Here is a 23,816-nt window from a genome sequence, read left to right as displayed (position 1 = left end):
ACGCCTGACGCCTGTTCAGCTTCTCGGCCCCGACGGCCGCTGGGGGCTGGGCCTGGCGGGTTCGGGAGGGGGCGGGGGAGCGGGGCGCCAGGCCGCGCGTGGGGCTGCTCCCCCTGCGCCCCTCACCTAACGTTAATACTCTTGCAGAAGACCGGGCCCTCCTGGGAAGAACAGGCAAGCTCAGTGCCCAGGACCAGCCCTGGGACCCAGGCCATTCCCTTCTGGAAGCTTTTCACTTTTGTAGAAATGACCCCCAGTATGGCCTGCATAAAACCACGGGGGGCAAACAGGACCCTGGGGACAGCGGGAGGCCAGAGCGACCCCCGCTGACAAGAAGCCCTCTGCCCGACCCCTGCCTGAAGGGAGCCGGGGCCGCGCGGGGCCGGTGTGCACACGCCCGTGCGAGGGAAGGGGTCAGCCCTCCGGGCACTGCAGCCCAAGCAGCAGGGGAACCCCTTCTGGGCTTCACTTCTGCTTCGAGGACAGGGGACAGCAGCTCCACGGCACCCCTGTCGGGAGGCAAGAGAAGGCAGAGGGTGAGTTGCCGCCGCCGTCCACGGAAAAGACATCAGTTCTTTGCTCAAGTAAAAAAATATCAAATATAATAAATTTATGAAAGCCCATTCACAACATATACAGTCTCCGTTTTACACGGTGCCTCGGCAGCCGGGACAGCGTCGCCTCGCAGAGCCCCGGGGTGCTGCCCCACCGGCCCCGGCCACCGGCGCGCGCGGGGCCCCCAGCGACCGGCCGCCCAGAACGCTCGGCTCGGCCGGCCGCTTCTGCCCGTCGGCGTGGCTGCCGCGGAACTCTGCCTCGTCGGGCCCCGGCGCTGAGCCCGGAGCCGGGAGGCCCTGTGGACGCGGCCGTGTCCCGGCCGGCCGGGCGCGGCTCACACGACGGACTCGCGGTCCCGGTCTGGGGACGTGGGGGAGTCGGCGAGGTCCTCGCTGCGGCTGTCGTCGGACGGCCGCACCTGCAGGTTGTCGCTGGTGGCCCTGGTGACGCTGTCGTAGGAGGGCGGGAAGGACGTGGAGGCGATGGAGGAGCTGGAGGGCGGGCCCGGGCGCAGCGGGAAGCTCTCGCTCATCACGGAGGCGATGAGGCCCTCCTGCTCGGGGGCGCCGTCCCCGGAGAGGCCGCTGCCGCCCGCCCGCTGGCGGAAGAGGAAGGAGGCGTGCTTCACGGAGCGCTGCAGCAGGTGCCTGCGGAAGGCCCGCTGGATGACGGCGGCCGACACCTCCTCGTGCTTGCGCCGCAGCGTGGTGGTGATGGGCTCGTACGAGATCTTGGACGGGTTGGCCGCCATGAACTTCTCCTCCATCTGGATCTTCAGGGCGTCCATCTCCCCGGACTCACCCAGAACCCTCTTGGTGAAGGCGAAGAGGATGTCCATGCAGTGGATACGGTCCCCGCTCACCATGGGCAGGTCCATGTTGATGAGGCTCATCTGGTTCGGCTTGGCGATGCGCAGCGGCTCAGACAGGGCGTCGGCGAAGTCGGACAGGGCCGAATACTCGATGAACTGGGTGGCCTCCGGGTCGAACTTCTCCCAGATCTCGTAGAACATGTCGAAGTCGTCCTCGCTCAGGGGCTCGGTGCTCTCCTCCGTGGCCACGCTGAAGTTCTCCAGGATGATGGCGATGTACATGTTGACCACGATGAGGAAGGAGATGATGATGTAGGTGGTGAAGAAGAGGATGCCCACGGCTGGGCTCCCACAGTTCCCCCGGGAGCCGTTGCTGTTGGGCAGATTGGGGTCGCAGTAGGGGGGGCCCGTGTTGAGGATGGGGCTGAGGAGGCCGTCCCAGCCCGCCGACGTGGTGATCTGGAAGAGGCACAGCATGCTGTTGGCGAAGGTCTGGAAGTTGAACATGTCGTCGATGCCGGCCTCCCACTTGACGTAAGCGAAGTTGGCCATGCCGAAGATGGAGTAGATGAACATGACGAGGAAGAGCAGCAGCCCTATGTTGAAGAGGGCAGGCAGGGACATCATGAGGGCAAAGAGCAGCGTGCGGATGCCCTTGGCCCCTCGGATCAGCCTGAGGATGCGGCCGATTCGGGCCAGGCGGATGACTCGGAATAGCGTCGGGGAGAAGAAGTACTTCTGGATGATGTCTGAGAGCACAGTGCCTGCGGGAAACAACAGACGCCATGGCCGCCGTGCACCTCCGTCCTCCCTGTAGGCCCACGTCCCGGGAGGGGTCTCTGCACAGCAAGGGGCTAAGGAAAGGGGGCCGCTTCGGGAGGGCTGGGTCGACTGGGGCAAGCAAGGACCCTGCTCCCCCCACCTCTCATCTGTGATGCAGGAAATGAGGACCCACCGCACCCACGTCCTTTGCAAAGTGCCTTCCCAGCCCTCTCGCCCCTTAGTCTTCTGGGAATACCCGCACAGCAGGGCTGGGCTGGGCCCCTCTTCTACATCCTGGGTTCTGGGTCGGAAGGGACTTGCCCAGGATCCGGGTGGCCTAGCCTGGCCCAGAACTCAGGCTCTCCAGCTCCTCACGACTCAAAGCGCGTTCCGAGGGCCAGGCCTGCCGTTTCCTGAGGGGTCACGGGAGTGTGGAGGCTCAGCTCCACCTCCAGACCCACCGCGTTCTAAGAAGCCCAGATGATTCACGTGCACGTTGAAGGGCAAGGAGGCTGGTGCAGAAGTCAGGGCTCTCCCCCACGCCACACCTGTCCCCCTCAGGCTCTCGGAGGCCGTTCCTTCTGACTAACAGGGAGGTTTGGAGTTTGAAGCGTGGAAGTTCTGGGAGAAAGAGTGAAATAAACTTGCTTTGCATTGGCCCACGGGACCTTTCCAGACTCGTCATGTAATGATGTCACTGGCTGACGTGTGTCATGTCCACCCACTTAGGCCTTCTGGTCACCCTGGGGGGCAAGCTGATACCATGATCCTCCTTTTCCAGAAGAGGAAACTGAGAAGAGACGTAACTCACTCATGTTGTCACCTAGTCAGTGGGACCCTGGGACCGACTCAGACACTCCGGCTCCAGCTGACCTGTGGACCGAGCCTCTGCGGCACGGCCCAGGCCCAGGCCCAGAGCTGCGCCCCGCAGCCTCTGAGAGTGTCCCTCATTGACCCTTGCTGCTGCCGCATCCTGCGTTCTCTAAAGCTTCTCCTCAGTCCCACCAGCCGTGTTCACCCTCATTCCTGCCGGGGCCTTCCGGAGCCTTCCGGAGCCTTCCGGAGCATCTCCTGACCCCCACTTCCAGCTTCCAGCCATCCGTCGGCCCCTGCAGCTACGGCAGCCCCTGCCTTCACCCCTGCGTTCCCTGCTGAGCTCACCAAAGGCTAAAGCTGTGCATGGCAGAAAGAGGAAAGTCAGCCATCCCGCGGCAGGATTCCACGGGGCAGGGCTCAAGAGTTTGGGCTCTGAGCACAAGTGATGAAAGAAAAATCTTTTGATAAATTGGGACTTAATCAAAATGAAAATCTGTGCTTCGAGAGATGAGGATCAACAAAGGGACAAGACAATCCAGAGAACGGGAGACGATGTCTGCAAATCACGTATCGGATAAGCTACCGGGATCCAGAATATATAAAGAACTCTTGCAACTCAACAATAAAACCGTGGATAAGCCAATTTAAAAAATAAGCCACGGATCTGAATAGACACTTCTCGTGCTATTTACCAAGACATACGACAGAAAAAGACCCATAACACATGAAAAGATGTTCGGCATCGTTAGTCATCAGGGAAACGCAAACCAAAACCTCAGCGCGGCTGTCACTTCATGGCCGAGGTGACTGCACAGACGCTAAAGGCAATAACAAGTGTTGGTGAGGATGAGTAACTGGAACCTTCTACACCATGACGGGAAGGTATAACGGTGCGCCTGCTCCGGGGAACAGCTTGGCCGTGTCTCACAGTTTAGCTCTGCGGTTCCCAGGGGCCGGGAGACGGGGACGGGCAGTGACTGCTAAAAGGGGACGGGCTTCCTTTCGGTGGCGAGGGAAATGGCCCAAAGGCGGGCATGGCGGTGATGCTTGCACAACTCTGTGAATATACTAAGAACTACGAAATCATATACTCTGCAGGGTAAATCTTATGGTATGCGAACTATATCTCAATAAAATCGTGACTTACAAAGGGCTCTGGGCCCCGAGATCAAAGAGGCACGGACGGGTGCCACGGTGTGAATGCTTGAGCCCCTCACCAAATCGTGCTGAAATCCCAGCTCCCAAGGGTGACGGTGTTCGGAGGTGAGGCTCTGGGAGGTGCTCAGGTCAGAGGGCAGGGGGATTAGCGCCTTCCGAGAGACCCCAGCGAGCTCCCCGGCCCCTTCCACTTGGTGAGGACACGCAGAGAGGGAGCTGGTTATGAACCTCGAAGAGGACCCTCAGCGGAAAATGTGACCCTGCTGGTGCCTTAATCGTGGACTTTCAGCCCCAGAACCGTGAGAAATAAATTCCTGTCGTTTCTGATCGCCCCGTCTCGTGTGGGGTTACAGCGACCCGCACGGACCGAGTGTGAACCCTCCCCCCGGCTCCTGCTCGTCCCTTCTCGCCTCAGCGCTGACTGTACGGGGCGACCGGCACGAGGGAGTGACGTCGGAAGGGGCCTGGCCCACGGCTGGTGCCAGGGATGACTTCTCCCCTAGGGCCCTGCTCCCGTCCCGGGGCCTCACCTCACCCTGAGTAAGCCAGCCTCTTCCTCCCTCCACCCAGGCAGCCTCCTTGCCTTTCCCTTGGGGGTGCAGGGAAGCCCGCCCAGCCCCCACTCCCTTTCCCAGACTCCTGCTTGAAGCTCTCACAGAAAGCAGCGTTCCAGGGTCCCATGGGGGCGGGGCCTGCAGGGGGTGACGGCCCCTCTGCCAGAATGGCCCCTGTGGACTGAGGGGGCCTTCCCCGACAAGTCCTCAGTGCAGCTGGGTGTGTGTGGGGGGGGGGGGAGGCGAGGAACGCAGGGAAGAGAACGAAGAAGACCGGCGCGCTTGGCACTGGGTATGGACCCGGGGCTGGTGGCAAGGCAGCTCGCATACCCACCCACAATGGAGAGGATGACGACCACGAAGTCGAAGATGTTCCAGCTGTTGGTGAAATAGTAGTGGCGCAGGGCGGTCATCTTGATGATACACTCGCCTGTGAAGATGGCCACGAAGAGTAGATTGATCTTGGCCAAGATGTTGACCTTCTCGGGGCTCTGGTCATCTGTCTCCACCATCATGGTCACCATGTTCAAGCAGATAAGGAACATGATGGTGACGTCGAAGGCTTGCTTGGTCACAATGTCAAACAGGAAGCCCTGGTACTTGTTCTGAAAGGAGGGACAAAGGATGGGCTCAGACCCCCTGTCGTGCCCTCTGCCCAGGCCCTCCACCCTCCCACCACCCTCTGGTGAGGCCACGCCCCAGCCAGACTGTCAGCGAGAGGGGAGGAGTCGGGGCGGAAGGTCCAGGCCCAGCCCGCAGCCTCCCTCTTCTCCGAGGTCTCCCCGATCCACCTCCAGGAACGGGTTTCTCCTGCCCTGAGCGCCTCTACATCATTCACTGCGCTTCTCTCTGTCTGTCTGTACTGTCTGGTGGCTCAAGGTCGAATTTAAAGTTCAATCCTAGAAATTGGATCAGCCCTCAGGTTAACAAGCTTTCTCCACTCTTTATGGAATTGATTTTTTTAAATGTTTATTTATTTTGGGGGGGGGAGAGAAGGGGGAGAGAGAGGGAGAGAGAGAGAGGATGCCCAGCAAGCTCCATGCTCTCAGCATCAAACCCAATGCAGGGCTCAACCTCACAAACTGAGATCATGATCCGAGCCAAAATCAAGAGTCAATGTTTACCTGAGGCACCCAGGTGCCCCTGGAATTGATTTTATTTATTCTATTAACCGTATTGGTATGTCTTTAATTGTCAGCCACCTCAGATTATTTGGGGGAAAACAGAAGATTACCAATAAGTGAACACAGGAGCGCCTGGGTGCCTCAGTGGGTTAAGCATCTGACTTCAGTGAAGGTCATGATCTCATGGTTCGTGGGTTCGAGCCCTGCATCAGGATCTGTGCTGACAGCTCCGAGCCTGGAGCTGCTTCTGATTCTGCGTCTCCTCTGTCTCTGCCCCTCCCCCACTCACGCTCTGTCTCTCTCTCAAAAATAAGTCAACGTTAAAAAAAAAGAAAAAGAAGTGAACATACACACACTCACGCATACACAGCTAACCTAGAATACAGCATGGTGAAAGTGTTAAGAATTCGATAAAATTGATGAAATGGATTTAAAAACCCGGGCTGTCGCTTGCAGCTAGTGACGTGGGTTGTGTCAGCTAATTACTCAGTACCGTCCTCCACCCGTCCCTGGAGAACGGCTGGGTCGGGCAAGGGGGCCTCTGGGCTGCGTCTGTCTGTCGCTCTCCGGCCTTGCCGGGAAGAGGCTGTGGCTGGGGGTGGCGTGCAGGCCGCGCTCCGGCCGGGGAGGAGGGGGCGCCCCGAGGCGGGGGGACCCCCGTGGGAGGGGTGCCCCGGGCTGAGCCAGTCCTCACGGTCTCCAGCAGCCCGAGGCCCCCGCGTGGTCCGAGGCCCGACGGCGCCCCTCCGTCCCTGGACGGAGCCGGGGCCCGGGGCTGGGCCGGGAGACTGTGGGGAGGCCCTGATGGCGGCCCTGTGGAGGGGCTTCCCGGCCCCCCCGCCCTCCCCGCCCCTGCTGCCTCGGGGCGGGCTCACCAGGGGCCGAGGGATGGGCTTCTGGGGCTTCTTGGAGCCCAGCTTCTTCATGGCGTTGTAGTACTTCTTCTGCTCCTCCGTCATGAAGATGTCCTGGCCCCCTAAGTGCAGGGAGACAGGCACCAGACTCACTGGGGGCTCCCGGGGCTCCGGCACGGGGGGCGCAGGGACCCTGCCTCCCTGACGAGGTGCCGCCGTCGGCCTCCCCCTCACTTCCTCTCCGGCTGGTGAAAAGTACGGCGCCGTCCCTCACCAGCGGCTCCTTCCCAAACACGCTTCCCCAGGCCCCTGCGTCCCTTCACTCTGAGGGCCCCCCGGGAGAGCAAGTCCGCTCCCCTTCGCGCCCTCTCCCCGGCCCAGCGCAGCGGCCGGAGGCTCGGTCTGCCCTCAGCCCAGCCGTGGCCTGACCGGGGCCACCGCCCCTCCCCGCTGTCCCGACCCCGGACCAGGGGGCAGTCCCGGCCGTCAGCCCCGCTGCCGGGCGCCTCGCAGGTCAGGCAGGCGGCCGGGGCCCCTTCACGCCAACAGGCGGGGCCTGTCCCGCCACGGACGCCCCCCATCCCCTCCGGCGGCCCCGGGCGAGGGCCACCCGCAGCAGGAAGGGAACGCCCGGCCGCGGGGAGCAGGCGCTCTACGTATCTTTTTCTTTTGTTGGTTGAAGTTGTCAATGATGACGCCGATGAAAAGGTTCAGGGTGAAGAAAGACCCGAAGATGATAAAAATGACGAAGTAGATGTACATGTAGAGGTTGTATTCCCACTGGGGCTGCTCTTCATACTAAGGGGAGAAGGCGGGCGGGGGTCAGGCAGGCAGGAGCGGGGGCGGGCTGGCTGGGGGCGTCCGTTCCACGGGCGGAGGTGTGCCCACAGGAAGGGCCCCCGCACGGGGCTGTGAGTGTGTGCGCCCACGTGCGTGCGCTGCAGGGCTGGGGTGGGCGGGGAAGGGGTGCAGGAGCCGGACAGCTCAGGGCTGACACACGGGTGCTGTCTGGCTCCTGCCCTGGGCCGTCGGGAAGTCTGAGTCTACTCAGCACCCCCCACCCCGAGCCCCGTCTTCACCAAACTGCCAGTGTGATTGTGATTGTGTGGCTACAAGACAAAGCAGCAGCTTGATCTGCATTCTGTTCCTTCCACCCTGACTTTCCTGGGGTAAGACTAAGACTCAAGTAAATGACAGTGACTTTCATTTGAAAGATATTTAAGGATCGGGGGCTCCTTGGGAGACCATGCAACTCTGCCCCAGCGCCAGGCCTGGGCGTGCCCGACGGGCTCAACTGCAGGTCGACACAGACACGGGGCATGTGTGGGGGGGTGTCTTTGGGTGCGGACGTGGGTCCCCCAGTGGCCAAGCATCTGGGAGACTCGGGTGCCTGACGTGGGCGTTACCTACCCCCCTGGAGTCCACGGCCGCGTACATAATGTCCATCCAGCCTTTAAATGTTGCCTGGAAGGAAGAGAGCACAGTAAGAAAATCATGGAACTTCCATCTATTGAGCTACTGAGGGTTGGCATCTGGACAGGTGAGTCTACGGACTATCCTCCTATGAGAAGCTGGCGCCCGCCCCCGTGCTGACCTGGCCAAGGTCATGCCCCTCAGAGAACCATGTGGCGTCTGCTCCCTCATCGCAGCCTCCCCTCGCGCTTAAGGGCGTCCTCTCGCCATTGGTGTGTCAGTAAATGGCTTAGAAATGGCTTTTCCAGATTGTTGTGTTCGCCAGCTTCTCGGTGGAAACACTCTGACCACGGCCAGTTTCAAGTCACCAATGTGCCCTTGCTGAACACAGACTCGGGAAGAGGCCCCGAGGAGCCTGGCATTATAGGGCTTCCACTGTCCAGCTGGAGCACATGTAAATCACCTCGAGAGCGGGGTAGGTAGTAATGGTGAAGTCTGATGCCTTAAGTTTATGTTAGTGATCTCTGCACCCAACACGGGCCTCAGACTCACAGCCCTGAAATGGAGAGTTGTGTGCTCCACCGACTGAGCCGGCCAGGTGCCCCATGATTTTATTTTAATGGCATTTAGTGGATTATGAGTTTAGAAAATCTGATTTTTTAAAAAAAAATTTTAATGCTTTATTTATTTCTGAGAGAGAGAGAGAGAGTGTCAGTGTGAGCAGGAGAGGGTCAGAGAGAGGGAGACACAGAATCTGAAGCAGCTCCAGGCCCTGAGCTGTCAGCACAGAGCCGGACACGGGGCTCGAACCCAAGAACCATGAGATCATGACCTGAGCTGAAGTCGGACGCTTAAGCGACTGAGCCCCTCAGGCGCCCCTAAAATCTGATTTTTAATCAGGGCTTGCAGACTATCTGAAAATGCAACAGTCGGCTCTGGTAAGTTCACACAAAGCTGCTCCAGCGCCCCCGCCCCCTCCCCAGGCGGTAAAGGAGACGTTGGCTCCACTGGCTGCCCAAGTTGGGGCTGCTATGAAGATTCAGGAAGGGCCTGAGACTCAGGGGCGTCTCACTTGTGTCTTTGGCAAAATCCAACCCTGCCCAGGTCTCCTTTCAGGGTACGTCTGTCCACACAAGCCCGAGAGTTCTTATGACGCAGGCAGGGCAGGTGGGGAACCTGAGGCGGCTCCAGGGGAGGCAAGTCACCGCGGCCTGCTGTGCCGGGGGGCCCTGCGCTGGGGAGAGGCTGGGAATGCTCTGGAAACTGCTGGAAGGCATCCGAGGGGAGGAGGTGCCTGTGGCGCTTTGCCTGGGACGGCAGGCAGCGCTCAGTCTACACCTTCTGACCCCCAGAAGGAGGTCCCGGGAACAGAGGCTCCTGGGGTTTGGCTTGAATCTTGTGGTCTAGGGGGCATTTCAGGGGAGTCTTTGGAGTGAGCCACCCTGGGATTTACAGGAGGCCTGGAGGGCTGAGGAGATGTGCGTCGGGTCCCCTGAGTGCTCCTCTGATTTGGGGACGGGGGACAGGCTTCTGGTCCTAAGACCCGGGTGGCAAGGGAAGCAGCTGCGGCTCCGTGCGTCACGGCCACTTGCAGGTTAGGCTCACGGCACGTGTCGCACTCGCTGAGGCCACCGCCCTCACAAATCAGCGGAAACTTTGGAAAGACGGGGTGGGGTCATGCACATCTCAACCTCACATCCTGCGCATCAGAGACGGAAGCAAACACGTGCTCCCGACGGCACGGGGTATTATGACCTTTCATGACACCAGGCTGGAGTCGCGGCTTGGCTGCAGGTCTGTAGTCTTTGATTTTGTTTTTAAGGTTTATTTATTTATTTTTATTTTTATTTTTTTAAATTTTTTTAATGTTTTATTTATTTCTAGGAGAGAGAGAGAGACAGCGCGAGCAGGGGAGGGTCAGAGAGAGAGGGAGATACAGACTCTGAAACAGGCTCCAGGCTCCGAGCTGGCAGTCAGCACAGAGCCTGACGTGGGGCCTGAACCCACGAACCGTGAGATCATGACCTAAGCGAAAGTCGGACGCTCAACCAGGCGCCCCATGGTTTATTTATTTTTGAGAGAGAGAGAGAAACAGGGCGTGAGCGGGAGAGGGACAGAGAGAGAGGCTCCACTCTCTGAGCTGTCAGCACAGAGCCCGACACGGGGCTCGAACCCATGAACCGTGAGAATATGACCTGAGCCAGAGTCGCTCAACCAACTGAGCCCCCAGGCGCCCCTGGGCTTTGATTTTTAACCTGCACCATCTCATTGCCAAACTGATCTGCCTCAGTGCTGAACCCCATGCCACGCACCCGGGAGAAGGCGGTATCTGTTCTAGAATGGAAGATCCAGAGACTTCCCCAGGCCAAGGTCTCTGGAGAACCCTGAGCGGCCCGCCGTCCTCCCCACCCCCCCCACCGGGCCGCACAGCGGACGCGGCGCCTGCTGCGGGAAGCCCGCGGGGAGGACTTACCACTTGCAGGAGGGCCAGGTACCCTGCCCCGACGTTGTCGAAGTTGACCTTCACCTTGGTCCAGTGCAGTTCGCCAGTCACGTTGAAAGACTCGCAGTCGCTCTTGTTGTTCACGACGGTGTAGTTCAAAGGCACGTCTCCCTCAGTCTGGTTGATGCAGCGCCCAAACTTCCCCGCGAAGAGGTTCACGCCCATGATGCTGAAGATGAGCCAGAAGATGAGGCAGACGAGCAGGACGTTCATGATGGAGGGGATGGCGCCCACCAGGGCATTGACCACCACCTCGAGGGGACAGAGAAGAGGCCCAGCTCCTGGGGGTGCCCGGAACACATGCCCTCTTCAAGACCCGCCCCGCCCCTTCCCCCAGCTCCTTGCCGACAGGTCGCTGTGGGGGTGGGGGTGTGGAACACCTCCTGTCCCCGAGCAAGGGCCACCGCTGGCTGGAATGGCCCCGATGGGGAGTGAAAGGAGAGATGACGGGGAGCGGGGCGGGGGAGAGAACACACACACGCGCGCGCACACCCTCTTTTCTGTTTTTGCACGCTGCGGTCTGCTGCAGCTCCAGAACATCTATGTGCCTTTCCCTTCTGGGTCCCGCCCTGAATCCATGACCTTCACACTTAACTTCCAACAGGGTCTCGAGCTGAGCGGCGGCCATCTGATGGGAAAGGGCCTCCGAGACCTCTCTGAGCTACGTTTCCGCTTATTTTGGGGCTGCCGCTCCGAGGAAGGCCGGCGTCGGCCCGAAAGCACGCCCAGGGCGCCGCGAGAGCGGGCAGCTCTCCAGGGGTCGCGGCGAGAGGGGCTGGGGGCAGGCGAGGCCGCCGCGGGTGCCTGCCCTCCGCCGCAGCCGCCCCGACCCCACGGAGCCCTGGCGTCGTTCTCATCGAGGCCCCCGGCAGGAGCCTCCTCGGCAGAAGCCCGCAGAGCACTCGGTCCCGCCACCGAGGGGCCGGCGGCCAGCACGGTGCGCGCCACGCAGGCGGGAGGCGAGGCCGGTGGGGGCCGGGCGCACACGTGCAGATGAGGGGGCGCCGGGCTCCCAGCGGGCACGGTCTTCAGGGCCCCCGGACCCCGGTGTGCGGTGGCTGGCGGCCACGACAGGCCTTCCCGGCAGCTCGGAATCAAATGCCCTTGCTCCCGGGAGGCGGCTGACTGAGGCAGGGGGCGGCGCTTGCGAAGGGCTTCCCACCGGGAACAGGCGACTAGCTTCTCCCCGGGGTGGCGGGGTGGGGGGCAGACAAAGGCCCTTGTAGGGAGGAGCACTGGGTGCTACCTGCCAGCGACTAGATTCTACTCTGAAACCAGCATGGCCTCAGGTCACCGAGCTGCAACTGAGAAAAACTAAAACGCGAAGCCAACAGAACGCGGGCTGCGGGGGACACGGACACAGACGCCGCTGGGAAGCCGCCAGGCGCTGTGCGTGTTTCGTAGAAACCAACGCAAAACACGTGCGCACAAGTACACACGTGTGTTTCCTTGCCATGTATTCCGGGCAAAGGTTTTTTTTCTTGGTGGGTTTTAAACTGGCCTCACACACACATATTTGGTAAGATCTCGTGACTTGAAAAATGCTAGGGGGCGCCTGGGGGGCTCAGGCGGCCAAACGTCCGACTTCGGCTCAGGTCACGATCTCACGGTTCGTGGGTTCGAGCCCCGCGTCGGGCTCTGTGCTGACAGCTCAGAGCCTGGAGCCTGTTTCAGTCTCTCTGACCCTCCCCTGCTCACGCTCTCTCTCTCTCTCAAAATTAAATAAGCATTAAAAAAAGAAAAAAAGATGACTGCTTAGGGGTCTGCGCTCCGGAACCCGGGGTCCGTGTAAGGATTTCCGAGGCGGTGGCAGCTGAGAGCGGGTGCTGACAGTGTGGCTGCTCCCTCTGCCTCCGTGGCCTTCGCGGGCCGAGGGGGACAGCCTGTCTGCTGGGGGGCAGGCGGCACAGCCGGGCACCTCGAGTGGGAACACACTGGGGGCTCCCTGGCCGGTGGGGCGGCCTGCAGCCCAGGGGCCCGCACCCGGGCTTCGCCTCTTTTCCTGTGCCCCTCGTAGGCCCCGCGGGGCTGGAGGTGACGGGGGGGTCTCACAGCTGCGCCTCCCCCCCCCAGTGCCTGGAGCTGCGAAGCTCTCCTGGAGACTCTGCACCGTGCTCCTCCTGGGCGGGGCGGCGCCGGGCCTCGGGGTCAGCGGGCCAGCATGGGGGTCGCTGGGGCATCGCCCCCCCCCCTCGGCCCTGGCAGGAACGCAGCCGCTCCCCTTACCCTCATGCCCTCGAACCGGGACAGGGCTCGCAGGGGTCGGAGCGCGCGCAGCGTCCGCAGTGACTTGATGGGGCCCATCTCTGCGAAGCCCAGGGTGTTGGCCACCAGGCTGATCAGCGAGACCTGCGGGTGGTAAGGGGGGCGTGAGCGCCAGGACACGACCCCGGCGACACCGTCCACAGCGGGCCTGGCGTCGGAGGGCCGCAGGCTGTCCCCGCGTCCGATCATCTTCATTTCCGGTGCGCCCTTCGCCGGCCCCGCCCCGGGCTTGCTGGGCCCTGAGGTCTCAGGCCCTGGCTTGGGGCCTGCTGTGCGCGCCCCCGGCCCCAGGCCCCGGAACGCCTGCGGTGCGCGCCCCCGGCCCCAGGCCCCGGAACGCCTGCTGTGCGCGCCCCCCGCCCCCGGCCCCGGAACGCCTGCCGTGCGCGCGCCCCCGGCCCCAGGCCCCGGAACGCCTGCTGTGCGCGCCCCGGCCCTGGAACGGCTGCCGTGTGCGCGCCCCCGGCCCCGGAACGCCTGCCGTGCGCGCGCCCCCGGCCCGGAACGCCTGCTGTGCGCGCCCCCAGCCCCGGAACGGCTGCCGTGTGCGCGCCCCCGGCCCCGGAACGGCTGCCGTGTGCGCGTCCCCGGCCCCAGGCCCCGGAACGCCTGCCGTGCGCGCGCCCCCGGCCCCAGGCCCCGGAACGCCTGCCGTGTGCGCGCCCCCGTCCCGGAACGCCTGCCGTGTGCGCGCCCCCGGCCCCGGAACGCCTGCTGTCCGCGCGCCCCCGGCCCCAGGCCCTGGAACGCCTGCGGTGTGCGGGCCCCCGTCCCGGAACGCCTGCCGTGCGCGCGCCCCTGGCCCCGGAACGCCTGCCGTCCGCGCGCCCCCCGCCCCAGGCCCTGGAACGCCTTCTCCCTGTTCTGCGACAGGAAACCGGGTTCGGAAGCCAGCGCTGTCCTGGACGGACAGCCACACGAAGCCTGGGGTTTGGTCCCCACGGGCTCGCCTTCAAGTCAAATTCTTTTTGGGGGGAAGGACTACCCTGGGTTGACTGTGAGCAGACAGACCAGCCTGGGGCCTTCCCCCAAAGCGACATCGGCCATCTTCAAAGGGGGTGGGCGCAAGGGGAGAGCCTGTGGCCCCGGGGCGGGCCGGTCTGCCCCCCGATTCCCGGGCCCTTGTCCTGTGCGCTCCCACAGCCCGGGCACCCGCCCCCCCAGCCCTCCCATCGCAGCCGGCAGCTCCCTTCCTCGGGCTGCTCGGCCGCGGGCCTTGGCCTCCTCCCCGCCTCCTGTCTGTCTCTCCCGCCCTGCGTCCGCCCGGCGGGATTTCCCGTTGGCTCTGCCTTCAAACTACATCAGAAGTCCAGATATTTCTCACCACTGCCACCGCCACCACGCCCGCCGGGCCACGGCCACCTCTCCCCCGGACGGCCGCCAGCGCCTCCTGACTCTCCTCTGCCTCCGCGTGTGCCCCGCGCCCCCTGTGCCCTTAGGAACTCAGTCGCTTCAGGTCCCTCTTCTGCCCAGAGCGCTGCAAAGCCCCTGGTTTCCGAGGCTGCAGCCCCCCTGCCCCTTGCAGCCGGGCTTCCCTCCGCCTCCCTTCCCACCCACTCTGGCCTCCTTGCAGCATCCTGACTATGCCAGGCACACTCGCACCCCAGGACCTTTGCGGGGCCTCTCCAACCTCTGCTTGGAGGGCTCTGCAGAGGTCTGCCTGGCTAACCCTGACTTCGTCACATTTGCTCCAGGGTCGCCCCAGGGGCCCACGCGGGCCAGCCGGTTAGAAGTTGCGGCGTCCGCCCGCCCGCCCGAGTCCTGGCCTCCGAATCCCCTTTCCTTCTCCGCTTCCCTGTTCTCCTGGGTACACATCACCTCCTGACAGAGCACAAAACTGGCTTATGTATTGTGTTTGTTTGCAGCCGCCTTCGTCCATGCAGGCGGAGGTTTTAGTCTATTTTGTTCCCCAAGATCCCCAGAACCTACAAGAGTAGCTACTCGGTAGTATTTATTGAAGAAAAAACCTAAGACTTGATCCTGGAAATATCCTTCTTTAGCCCCTGATGCCTGAAGGCCGCCTTTCCCATGAAGTGAGGGGGCAGGACCGGGGCGCCCCGCCAGCATCAGGAAAGCGGGATCCAGCATCCGCTCCCGGCCGCCGCCCCTCTCTGCTGTGGGCCTCAGTTCCCTTCTCCGCGGCCGGGTCTCCGGCCGCTCAGCTCCCAGTTCCCCGCGGCGGGGGCGGCGGGGGCGGCGGGGGCGGGGGTCTTGGCCAACTCCCTCCTGCCTCCCTTGAGGGGGCGGCTCCGCAGGCCCGGCTTCCCCAGAAGCTGCAGGAGTAGCTGGGCGGGGGGCTCAGGGCGCAGCCGCCAGGGTCCGGGGCTGGCCCGCGGCACAGGCTCTGGGGGGAGGGGGCTCCGAGGTCCCCAGGCCGTAAGGGCAGCTAGACGCCCCCCTCTGTGTCATCCTCGCTCTCACCCCTCACCCCGACATGAGCGCCTCTCGGCCACCGCGGGGGACGGAGAGCGGCCTGACTCGGAGGCCGGGGCCCTGGGTCTGGGTCTCCACGCTCTCCTGGCGCCGCCACCCACGCCTTGGCCCCCCATCACGCTGCGCCCCTCCCTCTGGCCTCTGAGCGGGGTGCGGGGTGTGGGGGCTGCACCCCAGGAGGGACACCCCCGGTGCGCGGAGCCTAAGGCCAAGCCCCTAAGGCCATTGGGAAAGCTCTTCCCAGGCCGCAGACGCCGCCCTTCTGTGCCGCGGGCACCACGGCCGCCGGGAGGGGCGCCCTCGCCTGACCTCCCCCCCCCGCCCCCCCCCCGGGCTTCGTCTGTCCCCTCTGCCCTGCAGGGCGCCAAGTTGCCCTCTGGCTCCTCACACACTGCAGAGCCTGGGGGCCCTGCACTGCCCTGCTCGGCACCGGCAGTGTCCCGGGGCCTGGGAGGCTGTGGGGCAGGGCCCCTGACTCCGCCGCACCCCCCCTCCCGCCCGGACCCGGGGCTCCTGCCCGAGGCCACCCAGCCGTCCAGGGCGCCAACCCACAGCCCCTTCGCCGGTGCTCGTGCTTTCCGCCCTCCCGCAGGAGGCTGGGCCCCTCCGTCCTCCTCCTCCAGGGGCCCCTTCTGCCTGAGCCGGCGGCGGGGGCCCCGCACCCCGAATCCTCCGCCAGCCGCGTCCCCTCTGTTCCCGCAGCGTCCGCGCACCTGCAGAGGCTCTGGGCTGCCGCAGGGGCCAGGGTACAGGCTGGTCTGCTCCCGACCTCCGGTCACCCTGAGCCCCTCACTCTCCCCCTTAGGGAGTCTCGGCTCGCCCAGAAGCCTAGGTCTGCCCTGCCCTTCTGTCTCCCAACTGCGGTGCTGACGGCCACCCCACGCTCCTCTTCCTCGCGGGCTGGGAACCCCAGGGGCAGGGCCTGGGTCTGTCCTGTGCCCCCTTCCCTCTGCCCGCTCCTGGGCCCGGCCGGGGCCCCCACGTCAGCCCTCATTCTGCCCCGCCCGGCCCCCGGGCCCCCCTGCCCCCCGTCTCCCCCCCCCGGCCCCCGCGGCCCCGCACTCACGTCCACGATGAGGAAGTCCAGCCAGCACCAGGCGTTGGTGAAGTACCTCTTGAAGCCGTAGGCCACCCACTTGAGCAGCATCTCCAGCACGAAGACGTAGGTGAACATCTTGTCCGCGTACTCCAGCAGGACCTTGACGGACCTCCGCTCCTCCAGGTAGATGTCCTCGAAGGCCTGCGGACGGCGCCGGACGTCCAGACCCGGCCGGTCCCCCCCCCGCCCCAGCGGGACTGCGCGTCGAACCGCAGCCGCTGCCCGAGGGGGCGCGAGCGGAGGGGACGCGAGTGGTGGAGGGGCCGCCCGAGATCCGCGGGGCAAGACCAGCGAGCTCTCGGGGGGTGCTCTCGGGGGAGGGTGCTCTCCGGGGGGTGGGGGGGTGCAGGGGTGGGTGCTCTGCGCGGGGGGGGGGTGCTCTCCGGGGGGTGGGGGGTGGGTGCTCTCTGGGGGTGCTCATGGATCTCAGGAGCCATGTGGACAGTGAGGCACCATGTCGGGTGAGAACGCTTCCCCCTTCACACTGAGGAGCGAGGCTCGGTTCTAAGACGCGCGGACCCCGTGTTAACACGGAGAGCGAGCGTGTGCGGGCTCAGCTGACAGCCTTCTGCTGAAAACACCATAAACCATCTTTTGGTTGTTTCCCTTCCACTTGCTGGTACTCTCTTTACAAGGTCACCTACTTTTCACGGACGCGGCACTAGTTTCCAAAGATCACGGCCATTCAGGCTCCCTCCACAACAGTGAGTGTACACACGCCAAGGCCAGTGAGAGCTGATCTGGACCAGTTTCCAACACACGCTAGTGAAGGTGGTTTGTCACCAGGAAGCCGGGGACCCCAAAGCCGCTGCCACCCTCGGGATCCAGGAGTCGGAGCTTCCAGCACGCCGCAAGGTGTCTTTCTCCATCCCTCGTCCCTGCCCCCGCCCAGCCTCCCGGACGACAGGGGGCCCCTCGCCGGCCCCCAGGTGGCCCCTGGCACCTCCTGTCCCGCTCTGGACTCGCGCCTCCGGGGCCACCCGTCCCCGCCCGCGGTGTGGCCTCAGGATCCCCGTCTAGGCAACTGAACACGTCACAGGGGCCCCGGGGGCCACCTCGGCCTGTAGCTCTGGGCCTGGCCGCCTGCCCGCGGGGCCCGAGGGAGCCCCTGGAGCTCCCCGGGCATCGGTGTGGCTCCCGCAGTCAGTGCACACAGGGCGACAGGAAAACTCCAGTCCCAGAATGGACTCTGGGAGCTGATCAGATAAAAGGCAGCTGTTCTTTTTTTACCCTGATTATAAAAATGTGTACTTCCTACAAAAAAATTAAATTATCTAGAAATCATAAAAAAGAACAGGAGTCACGTCTGATTTCACGACATTACAGTAACCACTGCTAACGTTCAGGTGACCCTTGTCTCCAACATTCAAGTGTGTGTGTGTGTGTGTGTGTGTGTGTGTGTGTGTGTGTACAGCTCCCAGTTTCCTAAGATACACTTTCCTCTTAAGCTTCTTTGTCGACTCAGCAATCTTCCGTGTGTCTCCCGACTCCAGGGACACAGGCCGTACCTAGCGCCCTTTGACAAGGCTGCGTACACGTCACTATTTGCACGTGCGCTCGCTTACCGAGCCCACGTTCCCGGTAGCGACACAGCTCGCCATCCCGTTTCTCACTAGTGGAAACGGCGTTGCAGCGAACAGCGTGTCTGATATCCGTCGAGGCTACATTTCTAGAACTGGGGCGCCGGGTCAAAGGTGTCCTTTCGGTACAGACTGGGACCAGGATCTCCAGCCGGGGGGCCCGACGGGCACCCCCCCAGCACCGGCAGCTGGCTCTGCTCCCCTGCACCGGCGCTGCCCGGATCTCTCCCGACGCTCCTCCCAGCCTGAGGGATGAAAGCTGTATTTTCTTACATTTTCATTTACTTTATTACTGGTAACGCTGACACCGTTTCCTTGGACATGTGCGGCGCTCCTGTGCCCCCTGCCTGGTCACCTTTTCTATTTTTTTTTCCTTGAGTGTCGGCTTTATTCAGAGACATTACGCTTTGTTGCCCCAGCTGTGTGCCTCTCACTGCTGTTTAGTTTGTACACCGGCCGAGGGAGAGATGAGGAAGGCGTGGCTGATCTGCACAGGGAACAGGACTCGGCCACGAAGAGAAGGACACCGTGCCATTTGCAATGGCACGGATGGAACTAGAAAGTATTATGCTAAGTGAAAGAAATCAGTGAGAGAAAGACAGATGTATGATTTCACTCATCTGTGAATTTAAGAAACAAAACACATAAACAGAGGGGAAGCGGGGCGGGGGGCGGCGGGCAAACCAGGCCACAGACTCTTAGCTACAGGGAACAAGCTGAGGGTTGCTGGAGGGAGGCGGGTGGGGGTTGGGAGAAACAGGTGACGGGGACTGAGGAAGGCACGTGTGATGAGCACGTATGTAAGTGGTGAGTCACCACATCCTATGCCTGAAACTAATATTACACTGTATGTTCACCAACTGGAATTTAAATAAAAACTTGAAAAAGCAAAAAAAAAAAAATCCTCAACCTATAAAAAAACTTGTTTCCTTTGGTTACTGTACTGAAGTTCCTACTTCATTTTCATTTATTATTATATCTAATGTAATTATATCACTTATTATGATTTTCATCTGGTAAAACCTTCAGTGTCATGTTAAGAAAGCCCTTACTTAGTCGAAGGCTAGGGGAAAAAATGCCCCTTCTTTTCTTGTTTTATTTTTCCTTTTTACCTTTCTGGTTTCATTATTTTATATTATAACTTAGAAAATCCAATATATTTTGGTAAAGAGCAAATATCCATTTTGATATATTTTTTTCAGAGTGGCCTGTCAGTGCTACACTTTATTAAAAGTATACATTTCAAATCCATAGACTCGAAGTCAACTTTATCATATAAACTACATTTCTGTCCTTGATTAAATCTTTTTTTTTTTTCAAATAGTTGTCAAGTTGGTTTCCACATAACACCCACTGCTCATCCCCACAAGTGCCTCCTCCATGCCCATCTCCCCCCTCCCCCCCCGCATCCATCTGCCCTCAGTGTGTTCTCAGCATTCAAGAGTCTTCATGGTTTGCCTCCCTCCCTCTCCCCACCATTTCCGCCCTTCTTCTCCCCCTTGGTCCTCCGTCAAGTTCCTCCTAATCCTCCTATACGTGCAAACACATGGCATCTGTCCTTCTCTGCCTGACTTATTTCACTCAGCATAACACCCTCAAGGTCCATCCATGTTGCTACACTTGGCCAGATGTCATTCTTTCTCATTGCCATGGAGTATTCCACGGTATAGATAAACCACATCTTCTTGATCCATTTGTCAGCTGATGGACACTGGGCTCTTTCCGTGATTTGGCTGTTGCTGAGAGTGCTGCTGTGAACATTGGGGTACATGTGCCCCTATTGTCCTTGCTCAAATCTATTGGATCGCTCTGCGTGATGTCTATTCCTGAATTAATATCATATGAATTTTCCTGGCCATTTTTAGTAATTCTCAAAAGATAAAATTTAGCAATCTTTTGTCCAATTCCCTGAAAAATGTTGGAAATTTATCATTATTACACTTAATTTATTAACTGCATTAGGATATAATATGGAATCTGGTCCATCTTCTGCACTGCTTAGCTACGTTTTAGAGTTTTCTTCATGTACCCACTATACATCCCATGCCGTATTTATCCCCATGTATTTTGTGTTTACAATGTCTGACAAATAGGGACTATTCTAGAAATGTTACTTATGACTAAATGCTTTCTGTTAGAATAAGACAACAGCATCAATTCTTTGTGTATTTATTTTATAACTGGCCATATACTGTTTTTAATAGGTTTTAAAATTTTCTAGCATCATTATCTACAAGCAATGCTTCAGTTCCGTTTAGTTCTATTATTTTAACTTACTTTATACTTGACAACCTTAATTCCAATTCTTCTGTTTCTTTCTTTCTCTTTCTTTCTTTCTTTCTTTCTTTCTTTCTTTCTTTCTCCCTCTCTCTTTCTTTCTTGTTTATTTATTTATTTATTTTGAGAGAGAGAGCACAAGCAGGCCAGGGTCACAGAGAGAGAGGGGAGGAAGAGTATCCCCTCTTTGCAGGGCTCAAACTCACAAACTGTGAAATCATGACCTGAGCTGAAGTTGGAAGGTTTTTGAACTTAGCCACCCAGGCATCTCTAATTCTTCTATTTCCTAATTTTTATCTTGTATGTTTACTTTTCTTGATTAACTGCACTGGCTAGTGCTTCGAGATTATTACTAAGTACTGGAACAATAGCTAAAAAGTAGTTAAATCATCCTTTTCTTACTTCTGGCTTTAATAACAATGTTTCGAGTACTTTACTACTAATGATGATAAAACAGTTAATTTGAGAATAAATTTTTCACGAAACTAAGGAAATATATTTTATTTCTATTCTTACTAGTTTTAAAAATCAGGCATTCATTGAGATAACTGTATGTTTTTTATCTCTGTCCTATTAATATACATATACTTCCTAGTATGGCATCATTCTGCCATTTTAGAATATACTTGACTATAACTTAATTACTTAAAAAATATATTGCTGGATCTTATTTGCAAGTATTTCAGGATTTTTGCATCACTATTTATAAATATGGAGTATGAAAACTGGTTTTAAAAATCAACATTTAGCTTACATAAAAAAGATGTATAGATTTCCTTCATACATTAAAACATTTTTATCCTATTCTACTCTACTTTCTTCTATTTTCTTCTATTCTCTTCTTCTATTCTTTCTATTCTATTCTATTCTATTCTATTCTATTCTATTCTATTCTATTCTATTCTATTCTATTCTATTCTATTCTATAGATAGAGCACACAAGCAGGAGAGAGGGGCAGAGGGAGAGAGAGAGAGAATCTTAAGCAGACTCTATGTTCAGTGTGGAGCCTGACACAGGGCTTCATCCCACGACCCTGGGATCGTGATCTGAGCCCAAACCAAGAGTTGTATGCTCAACAGATTGAGCCCCCAGGTGCCCCACACTAGAACATTTTAAATAGGATTGGAATTCTTTTCTTCCTTGAGAATGCAAAAGAATTCATGCTTTGAGATGTGAGAGATCAGATTAGCTAGTGGTTTATCTACTTTGTTGTTTTAATTTTTCAAGGAATCAGCTTTGGAATTTCATATCAGTTTTATTATTTATTTTCTGATTAATTTGTTTCTGAAATTTAATTATTTCCTTGGTTTCCTTAAGATAGTTTTGTTGTTATATTTGTAATTTCTTGAGTTAAATAATTAATTTACATTCTTTCTTTGTAAGAATAAAAGCGTTTAAGTCTATGAATTTTCCACTTATTACAGCTTTGGCTGCATCCCACAAGCAGTACTCTCAATATTATCATTTTCTAGTTTTTTATTCCCCCAGCCAGCTTTTTTTCCCTCTACTTCTAATTTTCTTTCTTATTTTATAGCTCTCAAGTGGACAGAAGAGGTTGAATCATAATCTTTGATTTAGAACACGCTGTCATCTTTGGTCCATGAGTAGCCTCTGTACTTATTTGCTTACTTACTAATATAATGAACACCAATGAACCTACCACCAAACTTTTTCTGTTTGATCTAAAGTTTAAGAATGACTTTTACACTTCTAAGGATTGTTGTTGTTATTGTTTAATCTTTCTATTTTTGCTATATCTAGCAGTTTTCTTTTCTGCAAATAGGCTTAATAACAGTACTTATCTCTTAGGGTTATTGTGAGAATGAAATGAATTAATCTTTGTAAAATACTTACAACAGAGTCTGGCACATAGTGGGTGCTATTTAAATGTTATTATTTTTATTATTAGGTTTTGTTCCTGACGGGTTTTGTTTCATATAAATGCTATGCAATCCCAAGCAAAAATATATTTATAAAAGTTTTATTTTTATTATAGCTTGCTTTGTTTTAAGCTTATGTTGAATTCAACCTTGTTTAATATTAACAAACAAAGACACTCTACTTTTTGTTGTCATTGTTTGTATTTGCATTTGCCTGACATATCTTATTTTACATTTAATATCTGAGTGACATCGTTTTGGTTTGTCATTTAAAAGCACATAGCTGAAGGTTTTGTTTTTGTTTTGAATCCATTCAGGGGCACCTGGGAGGCTCAGTCGGTTAAGCATCTGACTCTTGATTTAGGCTCAGATCATGAGCTCCTCGTTCATGAGATCGAGCTCCGGGTAGGGCTCTGTGTTAACAGCGTGGAGCCTGCTTGGGATTCTCTGCCCCTTTCCTGCTCATGTTCTCTCCCTCAAAATAAATATTTAAAAAAATCCATTCAGAGTCCTTTCCTTTTAAAAGATGAATTTTATCCAATTACTGTTATTATTAAAACACATTTTTGATTTTGCCTCTGCCATATTACTTTCTGTTTCCTGGTTTAATGTTTTCTTGTTCCTTCTTTTTTCTCCTAGCTTTTGCTCTAAGAGCTCTGTTTTCTTTAAAAGAAAATTCCCTCCAACAGTTTGGAAGGGATATATAGTTTGCTTTCTGTTAAACAAGTTTATAACTTTAAATAACACACTCAGACTTCTTTTTCTCAATATATCATCGACGTGGTTTTTTTTAAACCGTGCTTGGCTGCCTACCCTGATTAGATTCACCATTTGCTTGCCAAAACTCCTCCTCACTTCTGCCAGGCTGAGTTTTTCCTCCACAGCCCAGACTACATGGCTCTGGCTGCCCTTGTTTGTGGCTGTTTAAAAACAAAACTCGTTAACATATTGTCAAATCATCCTTCTCTGAAGCCTACAGAGCTCTGGCTCTAGTGCCAGTGGTAAAACAGCCTACAGCCTGCAAGGCTGGCTCCGGGCCCACTTGGGGACAGGGGAGGGCCGATCAGAGTGGGGGAGGCCCAGAGATTAGGAGGGACGGCCGCAGTGCCTCCCACGGCTGGCCCCCACAGGAGGCATTCCCGAGCGGAGGCACAGAGCCTTGGGTCAAAGTGCCCTTCTCTCCTGCTCTGCAGTTCACAGTATTCCCTGTTAGCTGCTCATCCACGGGGTTCTCACCTCCCCAACAATGTCAAGTGCTTTCTCTCTTGGCCCGGCAAGTTACTATCCCGTCTGCCTGCCTGACCACCTGTCTCCCTGCTCACCAGCATCTTTGAGATCCGTCTCCCCAGCTGTCCCCTCTCCTCCTAGAAGGACTGAGAGATCAGAATCGGGTGCCTGGCCCTGGAGGGCTTTTCCGTCCTCCCTGGTCTCAGCAAACCTTGTCCTCCACCGTCCACCTCACCTGTGTCTCCAGGGAATCTTCCTGAATGCTTCAGTCCCCTGACCCCCAGTCATGTTCTCCATTCTTGTTCAGTTCTCTCTCCTGAGCTGATCTCTATCTCAAACCTACTGAATCTGGTTTCCCCAACAAGACTCTGAGCCACGGAGGCCGGGGTTGGGGCCTCTCCCTCTTGCCGCTCCCCATGGCTCTTAGGCCCAGACACAAGGAGAGCTTAGAAAAGGCCTTCGGAACTAAGTGAAGGTCAAGACAAAGGACCTGAGTTCAAA

General features: G+C 57.6%; 1 protein-coding gene across 1 annotated transcript in view; it reads right to left on the bottom strand.

Annotated features, from left to right (window-relative positions):
- Nucleotides 1-871: 871 nt before the first annotated feature.
- The window catches only part of SCN5A (sodium voltage-gated channel alpha subunit 5), a 73,052-nt gene continuing 50,107 nt past the window's right edge, over nt 872-23,816 (bottom strand). The window contains exons 20-27 of the mRNA XM_039237226.1: nt 16,318-16,491; nt 12,780-12,902; nt 10,524-10,805; nt 8,048-8,101; nt 7,298-7,435; nt 6,659-6,763; nt 4,994-5,264; nt 872-2,133 (exon numbers count right to left, since the gene is read on the bottom strand). Of these exons, the coding sequence (XP_039093157.1) occupies nt 893-2,133; nt 4,994-5,264; nt 6,659-6,763; nt 7,298-7,435; nt 8,048-8,101; nt 10,524-10,805; nt 12,780-12,902; nt 16,318-16,491 (2,388 nt within the window). The 3' untranslated portion in view covers nt 872-892. The remainder of the gene's footprint in view (nt 2,134-4,993; nt 5,265-6,658; nt 6,764-7,297; nt 7,436-8,047; nt 8,102-10,523; nt 10,806-12,779; nt 12,903-16,317; nt 16,492-23,816) is intronic.

This window comes from Hyaena hyaena, unplaced genomic scaffold (genome assembly GCF_003009895.1).
Source record: "Hyaena hyaena isolate Hyena2069 unplaced genomic scaffold, ASM300989v1 scaffold_121, whole genome shotgun sequence".
Classification (NCBI taxonomy): Eukaryota; Metazoa; Chordata; class Mammalia; order Carnivora; family Hyaenidae; genus Hyaena; species Hyaena hyaena.
This window is presented reverse-complemented; position numbering and strand designations above follow the sequence as displayed.